The sequence below is a fragment of the Canis lupus genome, chromosome 13 (genome assembly GCF_048164855.1).
Source record: "Canis lupus baileyi chromosome 13, mCanLup2.hap1, whole genome shotgun sequence".
NCBI classification, from domain to species: domain Eukaryota; kingdom Metazoa; phylum Chordata; class Mammalia; order Carnivora; family Canidae; genus Canis; species Canis lupus.
This window is the reverse complement of record NC_132850.1, coordinates 23400917-23410928: the sequence shown is the minus strand read 5'-3', so window position 1 is coordinate 23410928 and position 10012 is coordinate 23400917. Positions and strand designations below refer to the sequence as shown.

At 36.3% G+C, this 10012-nt stretch overlaps 1 protein-coding gene and 1 pseudogene across 2 annotated transcripts in view; one reads left to right on the top strand and one right to left on the bottom strand.

Annotated features, from left to right (window-relative positions):
* Positions 1–10012, top strand: part of PAWR (pro-apoptotic WT1 regulator) — a 101597-nt gene that overhangs the window by 59977 nt on the left and 31608 nt on the right. For both annotated transcript variants that reach the window (XM_072772881.1, XM_072772880.1), the window contains exon 2: positions 4349–4480. In XM_072772881.1, coding sequence (XP_072628982.1) covers positions 4349–4480 — 132 coding nt within the window. The remainder of the gene's footprint in view (positions 1–4348; positions 4481–10012) is intronic.
* On the bottom strand, positions 8110–8714 carry LOC140603217 (large ribosomal subunit protein eL15-like; annotated as a pseudogene).

Below are 10012 nucleotides of genomic sequence, written 5' to 3'. Positions count from 1 at the left end.
CTACCCAGGCATCCCAAAATCCTTTTTTAAAACCAAATCACTACACCTAAAAAAGTTAATCTCATGAAACTCCGGAGACTTACTTTTACCATATATGCATTGTTCAAACTGTCTCTTAAATGAAATTTTAAAAATGTTTTATTTTAATGAGGATGCAGAGAGGTCAGTATGTCGGTATTGGTTCACGTGTCCTTTGAGTTTCACATTTATGAGTCTCTTCTTTCTCTGTCCCTTTCTCTTGCAGTTTTTTAGTTGTAAAAGCTGGCTATCTTTTAAGCCCTAGTAGAGGCTTGTTTCTGTATGACAGAGCTAAGAATGGTTTTTGTTTTTAAAGGATTGTTTAGAAAAAAAAAAAAAAAAGCAACAGATCTTATGTAGCCCAGAAGACTAAAATATTTCCTTGTTTTTTTTTTTTTTTTCAGTTTTCTGACCCCTGCTTTATTTGGATTTTCATGATTACATCTCCATGGGGGTTATCGAATATATTTTTGTGTCCCCTCTATTTTCTGTAATTAGTAGTTGGATCTAGAAACTTAAACAGATGTAGGTTCAGGTTTTTTTTTTTTTTTTTCTTTTTTAGCATGTTGTTTGTTCAATACCTCCACCACTATATCTTTTATAAGTCATTTATTGTCATATATTTACAGTATTATGCTACTGTTTGAAAAATACATTTTGATGAATTTTGACAAACGTACACATCTGGGTAAACCATCCTGAGAATCAGGGTATAAAACATTTCCATCACTCCTTCTGTCCCTTTCTAGTCAGCCCCATCCTCTCACACTCAGCTCTTGGCAACCACTGATCTGCTTTCTGTCACTAGGATTTTGCTTCCTCTGGAATTTTATGTAAATGGAAGCATACATTATATAATCTTTGTTTTCTGATGCCTTCCACTTAGCATAATGCTTTTGAGATTTCATGTATTTTGTTACTGAGTTAGTATTCCACTACATGGCTCTACTACTGTTTATCTGATTACTAGTTGGTAGACTTCTCAACAATTTTCAGTTATTGGCTATTATGAAAAAAGTTGATTTTTTTTTGTACAAGTTTTGAGTGAACATGTTTTCATTTCTTTTGGTAATAACTAGTAGAATTGCTGGGTCATATGATAAGTGTATATTTAAATTTATAAGGAACTGCCAAACTATTTTCCAGTTTTAGTTTTTTTTACCAGCGGGATAGGTGATACTCATTTGTTTGAAATCCTCATTAACACTTGATATTACCAGGGCGCCTGAGTGGCTCAGTTAAGTGTCTGCCTTCAGCTCAGGTCATGATCCCGGGTTCTGGGATCGAGCCTCACATCAAGCTCCCCACTGACTGGGGAGCCCGCATCTCACTCTTCCTCTCCCTCTGCCCCCCTCCTCCTACTCATGTTCTCTCTCTTTCTTTCTCAAATACAAAAAAAAAACCCAAACACTTGGTATTATCAGTCTTTAATTCTGATCATTCTGGTTTTATTTCACATTTCCCTAATAACTAATTCTACTGAGCCTCTTTTCCTGTGTTTATTTGCAACACCTGTATTTTCTTTGGTGGAGTGTCTGTTTTTGCTCATTTTTAATGATGCACTGAAATTTATCCTGGTGTGTGATACGTGGAATAAATCTGATTTCATCTTTTTAAATACAGCTTTCTAGTTATCCCCAAACCACATATCAAAAAGTTCCTCTTTTCCCACTGGTATGAGTTTCCACTTTTACTGTAAACTCAGTTTGTGAATTTGGATCTATTTCTGGATTTCCTATTCTATTCCTGTGAATTACATTTTTTGAGTCTCAACTAATAGGACTTTAAAAATATCCTGATTTCCTTTTTACTTGGCTACACTGTCAGATGTGTAGCAATAATCTGAATAATTTTTAGAACATATTATAGCATGTTAATGTTAGTAATTTGTTATTAGGAATGAAAATCATACTCTTGTTTTGTTCGGGGGTTTTATTTGTCAAAATATTGGTGCTCTAAAATGCAGTTTTGGGAATAGCAAAAAGCTTGGTGACAATCAGTGATACTTCTCATTTCTGTTTTCAAAATGTCAGTTTATAAGAAACAGCTTTTTAGTTTCAATTTAAAATAATTGTTAACTCAGTTCTCATACAGTTCTTTCTCTCTCTAACCTATGTAAAAAGAGAGAGTAAGTTTGACATGATTAATGTTTATCTAGAAATGAGAGCTGGGAAGAGAGAAAGGGCATTCAGTTCCACGTTATTGGTATAATTATAAAATCAGCATCTATTTTCATCTCATTTTTTTCTCTCTCCGATAAGAAGCTTATTTATTAGTAGAAAGAGACTTTTAAAAAGGTTTGGGTTCTTTTTGGTTCTCTTTTGCTGGTACTTATTTAAAAATTACGGTGGGGGAACTGGGCTGGCTCAGTAGAGCATGTGACTCTTGATCTTGGGGTTGTGAGTTTGAGCCCCATGGTGGGTGTAGAGATTACTTAGAAATAAAAAAAATCTTAAAACCAAAAATAACTTTGTCTCCCTTAAGGATGCCCTCAGCTGTGCACTTAGAGAATCATGAATCTTTGCAAGAAATACAGGTAGAAAATGTATTAACCAACCTTGGTCCAGTAACTCAGTTCTCTTTTGTTTTTATTCTTATTTATCACCATTTCCACCAAAGTATTCCTCCAGGAGTATTTATCGCAGTCACATAAAATAACTTAAAAAATATGTAGGATGCAAAAAAATATATATATATGTAGGATTCTTGTTGTGGAAAAAAAACAAAAAACAAAAAACTGTACCAGTTGCTAGAAGAACCTTGGAGGGAAGTTGTGATTCGTCAAGTAATCCCTATTCTCAAAGCTGCCTGGAATGTAAAATGAGATAGTATGTGTGATGACTAGGTTCCCTGGTCCGTGAGTGACAGTGTCGCCATGGAAAAGAATATTCCATTTTAACCTGAGGTGACGCCGCCCATCTCCCTGATTTGTCTCATCTTGGTAACTCATTCATTCACTTACCAAGCATTCACTGAATTTTTCTTCTTCTTTCTAATGCACTGGTGAGGGAAAGGAGGGGAGGTCAGTGCTGAGGGACTGGATCTCAGGAAGTGAAAACAGAAATAAATAAAATCCTAGTGTTCAGGGAGTTCACGGCTACCCGCTTCAGCTTTTACCTGCTGTCTACACTGCTTTAAGATTTAAGAGTTCTTAAGCTGCTGACGGTTTTATGGTCAGGGCTCCAGGTACAGGAGACTGAGATGATTCCTTCACGGAGTAGAAGGCTAGAAATGAGATCACTCCTTATTTTTTCCAGATTTTACACACTTGCTTCTCAGCCCCCACTGTGCATTAAATGATTGGCCTCTTGTCTCACTATTGTGTATTGACCAGTAAAAAAATCTAGTAAGAGTACTAGAAGTTTAATTAGTCCTGATTAGAAAAAGAATCTTTTTAAGACTCTTTAAAACCTTTCTCAGACCAACAGACGGTATCATGTTTAATGGCAAAATATCAAAAGAAGACAACTTTCTACGATTTTTTTTTTCACGTAGAGTCGGGAGAGAGGTAATGCAGGTGTTGATCCATTTTTTTTAACAATAACCTTTCCATATGCTCTTTCCACCATCTGAAATTTTATTTTTTTTTCAAAGATTTTATTTATTTATTCATGAGAGACACAGAGAGAGAGAGAGGCAGAGGGAGAAGCCAGGCTCCATGCAGGGAGCCTGATGTGGGACTCAATCCCGGGTCTCCGGAATCAGGCCCTGGGCTGAAGGCAGGCGCTAAACCGCTAAGCCACTGGGGCTGCCCAGTTTTCTTTTTTCTATGTCTGCAATTCCAAATTTAACCTATGCCTTAAATTATAAATTTTTCTATGGAGTTTCTGTAAAGACTTTTTCTCCAGGTGAAAATACTCTTTCGGTATATATTCATAGGTACTACTAAGCCGAAAAATGGCCTTTATATTAAATTATCTGCATCTATATCTACATATAACTTAGATCTTAAATCTTAACTTCCCACTGGACTATAAATTGTGTCTTGAGTGTGTCATTTGTTACTCTCTGAATAGTGTCTTGTTTAAGGTAGACACCATTCGTTTACTTGTTGAATGAATGTAAAAGAATGAGTAGTAGATCTTACCTTTAAGCAAGCCCTGTCTCTGCTATTTAGAGTCTAGAGAAAAGATAAGTTGTCAGGAGTGTGAATGTGGACGTTGGTGTTTAAGCAGATAATTTAATTTATAGGAATTAAATGTATATATTGCTGAAAGGACCACCTTTGCCCAGATACTTCTTTAGTGCTATCAAATGTATCTTCATATAACTATCAAAATATTCTGTTAATATTATGTGGAAATAAAATGGAAACTATTCTTTCTTTCAGTGCTTAGATGAATATGAAGATGACGAAGCAGGGCAGAAAGAGCGGAAACGCGAAGATGCAATTACACAACAGAACACGATGCAGAATGAAGCTGTCAGTTTATTAGATCCAGGCAGTTCCTACTTGCTACAAGTGAGTATTTATTTAAATTAAATTAAATTAAAAATTTAAAAAGACTATTTATTTGACAGAGAGAGTGCACACAAGCAGGGGGAGCAGTAGAGGGAGAGGGAGAAGCAGGCTCCCCACTGAGCAGGGAGTCAGAGATGGGGCTCAATCCCAGGACCCTAGGATTATGACCTGAGTCGAAGGCAGGCGCTTAACAGCCACCCAGGCGCCACTTAAATTTAATTTTAAAAAATTATCTTAAAAATTTATTTTCTTATGAGTTACTATTGATTGTGAGCTCTGAAACAAGAGTCACATGCTCTTCCAACTGAACCAGCCAGGTGCCCCTAAACATTTATTTTTTAAATTTTTTAATTTTACAAATGAATATTTAAAAATACCGGGATGTCAGTTGCTATTTTAATAATAATTTTTAAGTAGCTTTTAATAATTTTTTTCTAGTCTCCTTTTGGTTATATCAGCTCCATTTAAGTTTTTTCAATGTATTTAACCATTGATTATAACTTCTATCCAAATACTTCTTGACTTATAAGCTCTGGTTCTTAGTTCTTGATCAGTGAATATTTGCTGTCTGACTGGTGAAGGAAATAGGAATAATAATTTAGAAATAGGAAAAAAAAAATAGGAAAAATAATTACCTCTTTGCTTTTAATAAAGTTAGAATTAGTGAATTTGAGTGGACAATTCTGCTGTAGTCTGATATTTGCATTAGAATTACATAGCAAATAACCGAATAGGCAAGTTTATACAAAGTCAGATATTTTAATGTAGTAACAAAATACCATATGTAGTATGTTTTTTAGGATTTTATTTCTTTAAGAGAGAAGAGCACAAGCTAGGTGAGGAGCAGAGGGAGAAGCAGACTTCCCGCTGAGCAGGGAGCCGGATCTAGGGCTTGATCGTGGGACTCTAGGATCATGACCTGAGCCAAAGGCAGAAACTTAACTGACTGAGCCACCCAGGTGCCCCCCCCCAATATGTAGTATTGTGAATTCCCAGAAGCATCTGTACTTCTGTATAATTATACAAATCAAACTCAATTTCAAATTAGCTGTTATTTTGGGGTTTTTATGGCAAAGGAAATTGGGAGTCGATGGTGTTGGAATGCCTCTACCTAAAGCGAACTAGTCCGCAGAATTGTTTAAACTGTAATTTGAGAGTGATCTTGATTTTATGTGAATTTAATGACATTTTGAGACCTTAAGCTACTCTGTTGTCTTTGCAGAGTTCAGTTTGGACTTTAAAAAAAAAAATTTAGGGCAGCCCCGGTGGCGCAGCAGTTTAGCGCCTCCTTCAGCCCGGGGTATGATCCTGGAGACCCTGGATCGAGTCCCACGTCGGGCTCCCTGCATGGAGCCTGCTTCTCCCTCTGCCTGTGTCCTCTGCTCTCTCTGAATAAATAAATAAATAAACAAATCTTTAAAAACAAATTTAAAAACCCATTTATGTATTTAAGTAATCTGTATACCAATGTGGGGCTCAGACTCATGACCCTGAGATCAAGAGTTGCATGCTCTTCTAATGGAACCAGCCTCCAGTTTTTGACTTTTAAAATGCATTTTGTTCTGATGCCACTTTAAAAGAAGTTTCTGAGCAGTACAAACATCTCCCCATTTTGTTGATGTAAAAATGAAATATAAACTTCTCTATGAATTTGCAAGGTTATGATAAAAAGGCATTTGACAGAGAGAGGCAAAATATTTTGAAGTAGTTTGGAAATGCAGATGCAAAACTCCTTTGTTGTCTGCTCTTTGAGGCAGATAAACCGATGTGAAGAATGATGGAAGTGATGCAGATTTATCTGTTCCTCTGTATCTAGGTTGATGTTACTAGAAGTACCTGTCCTGTTAGAACATGGTGTAAGCTAACAAGCAATGTTTCTCTCAGTATCTGTGTGACTGTTCATAGTCTAAAGTATCTTTGTATTCTTTGTTTAACAAAATTGAAGGTAAACCTGGATATACTCCAGGTGAAGATAGAAGCTTAATTTATTGGGATAGAGACAATACAGTATATTTATTTAGAGTGTAAACCTGATTTTAATTCTTGGTCATGCCACTTACTCTGGTATACTCAAATAGCACCAGGGAACAATAGCTTTTAGAAAGAGAGCTGTTATTTTTTGAATATAAAGATACATGTAAAAGCAAAACTGATAAACATTTTGTTCAACTTTAAAGTATCCTTTCTTTTTTTAATGTGTATAATAGTTAACACAAATATCTTACTGATGGAAATCCTCAGTGGTCAAAATTTTTTACTCTTGTAAATAATATTGGAATTAAATCTGTTATAGACTAAACTGGTGTTTTGAATTATTTGGCCAAATTTCCAGTAATAAACTTTTGGGCCAAAAGGGCTTAAGTATTTAAAAAATTTCTGCTTAAGTATTTAAAAAATTTAAGTATTTAAAAAATTTCTGCTACATATTGCCTAAATTTAAGAAAAGTTTTTCAGTTTATATAATCAATGGCATTTTGTGGGAGGGCAGTTATGAGTTTTATGTTTCTTCTGTTTTTTTTTTTTTTTTAAATATGTTCATTGATTTTCCTCTTAAAACAATTTCAATCTTAATGAAGTTACAGGTACTGTATAGAGAACTTTGGCCCCTAAATTGTTTGAGAATGAGTTGCTAATCTCATGCCCTATTACCCTCAGTATTTTACTATGTATTTCCTTTCTCCTTTTTAAAAAAATTCTGATGAAAGCCAACTTTAATTTTTTACCCTCACTCTTAAAAGGCTGTTTAATAGCTACCAGTTTCCCAATCCTAGCATTGATCACTAGCCCACAAATCTTTTTTTTTTTTTAGCCCACAAATCTTAAAAGTAAATACTTCTCATTTACCTAATGTTCAGTTTCAGTATACACCAGTGTAAATACCCTTACTAACTGTTGTATATACAGAGATTTAGTATTCTACAGATCCCATAGGGTTGTGGGATAAAACCAGAAGCCTCCATCTTTTATAGGAACTCTGGCGGTGGAGACCAAGGCAGTTTTGCTGAGGTTAAGCAGGATATACAAATTTGTAAGAGAACCCTCTTGCAACAGATTTATTCAGTTCTCCTAAAAATGGTGGAATTCTCTTAATTTATTCTTTCAGAATCATCAGTTACATAAATGGAATATTAAATTAAACCTAAAGATATGGGCCATAGTTAACTTTATTATTCTGCATGTGATTTTACATATATATTTAAGATATGTAAAAGATTAGGAAATTCTTCACGTTTCTAAATGAAATCCGATTCTAAGAAGCTTCTTACTGAACCCCTAGAAACAGCCATTTGAGAGTAAACCAGCATTGTGTTACATCATCTCAGTGAAACTGTAGGTTTTATTACATGCACCAACAGATCTACGTGGCTAGCTTCTGCAGTCCACTTTTACAGAATTTATATTATACCTGTTATTCCAAATAGCACTGTAAATATTGATGTATAAACTCCATAATAAAATAAAGCGAAGATAAAAGCGTTTATCTTACAAGAAACAGAGATATGCTACCACTTACAGTTTTCAAACATTACACTTTAACTTTCATAATTTGACAGTGCATTCATGGAACATTCTGCAGACAACTTATTTTAACAGATATATTAAGGAACACTTAATTTTACAAGCATTACTTATCTTAGCAGTAATTGTGGAGCTGGAGAGCATTGCATCTTCATGTCACACAGCAAGAACCCCCAATACCTACGGTAGAACTTGTAACTCTTTCCAAGGCCACATTCTTGAGGTCTGCAGATGTCAGTCCTTGTATCTCCCTGTGGTTTGATGATCCCCTGGGTGTCAGGATTTCTTTTGATAGCTTTTTGGAATAGGTTAGTGAAGATAACCTCAAAGAATTTATACGTGGAATCTTTGCCAACCCAGTAAGAATTCAGGACTCTCAGACCCCACAGTGGTGTCTAGCTCTGTCCTCTGCAACAGACTGAAGGCTCTAGGCAAACTTTAGCTGGTTAACATCATGATGGACAGGTTTGCCATAGGTCACACCCTTAGAGACTGGGTGTTTGCGGCCACCACATTGTGCATGAATCCTATATATGATATGATCTTGCTTGGCCTTTTACCCTGGTCTGTGTGCTTTTTTTAGGCCAGGTTGGGCAGGGGCCTCGTGGAGCGCAGAGAGCTGGTGGTACTGCCAGCAGTGCACCCAGAGAAGAAAGTACATTACAGGGGACTGCTTCTTTCTCCGTAGCCCCTGGGTGTACTGCTGGGCGCCCATCATAGCTTACCTTTGGGCTGATGACTGCCACCAGACCGAAAGGAAAGAGCCTCTTTCTCCTTGCTTGGGTATTTTCTGCAGTCTCCTATGTAACCACAACATGGTCCTTAAAAATAAGAAATTAAAAATGACACATTCTTACCATCCAGTACTCAGACCTTGTTTGGGTTTCACTAGTTGTCCCAGTGATGTTCTAAAGTTTAGCAAAAAGATCTCATTCAGCATCACGAGTTGCATTTAGTTGCTGTTATTTCTTTAGTTTCCTTTAATCTGAAGCAGTTCCACAGTGTCTCTCTTTAAATTTCTTAATCTTCCCATTTTAAAAGACTACAGGGAAGTTTATGATATTTCCCTTCTGTTTGGGTTACCTAATATTTACTCTAATTGTATCCACATTATAGATCTTTGTCAGGAATATCGCAGAATTGATGCTATGTTCTTCTCACTGCGATTCCTATTGGGGCACATAATTGTAATTTGTTCTATTGCTGCTGTTGATCATTCTGGTCATGTGATTAAAGTAGTTGTTTCCAGATTCTGCTTTCCCTTTCTTAATAAGTATTTTGTGGAACTGCTGATTCACATGAAATCCTTTAACAGGAAAAATATATATTTTTTTATGTATAAGTGCTTTGAATCCTGTAGATATCTTAATCCCCATCAGACTTACTTTCTTTTTTTCTTTCTTTCTTTCTTTCTTTCTTTCTTTCTTTCTTTCTTTCTTTCTTTCTTTCTTTTATTTATTTATGATAGTCACACACAGAGAGAGAGAGAGGCAGAGACATAGGCAGAGGAAGAAGCAGGCTCCATGCACCAGGAGCCCGACGTGGGATTCGATCCCGGGTCTCCAGGATCGCGCCCTGAGCCAAAGGCAGGCGCCAAACCGCTGCGCCACCCAGGGATCCCCAGGCTTTCTTTTTTTTTTTTTTTTTTTTCTCATCCCCAGGCTTTCTATCTCTATCATCTTCCTGTGCTTATATCTGTATTGACTCGCTGTTACTATCTTCTCTGATGGATTATATCCTGTTAGCATCCATATTAGTTTTCTATTGCTGCTCTAACAAATTACTACAAATTTGTTGTCTTAAAAACAGTACAAATTTATCATCTTAAAGTTTTGTCAATGGGAAGTCCTCCATGGGTCTCATTGGCCAGCATCAAGGACTAAAATCAGAGGCTAAAATCTGGACCAGGTTCGTTATTGGAGGCTCTAGGGACGAACCCATTTACTTGCCTTTTCCAGCTCCTGGTGGCTACCCACGTTCTTTGGCTTATGGCCCTCCTTCCATCAAAGCCTG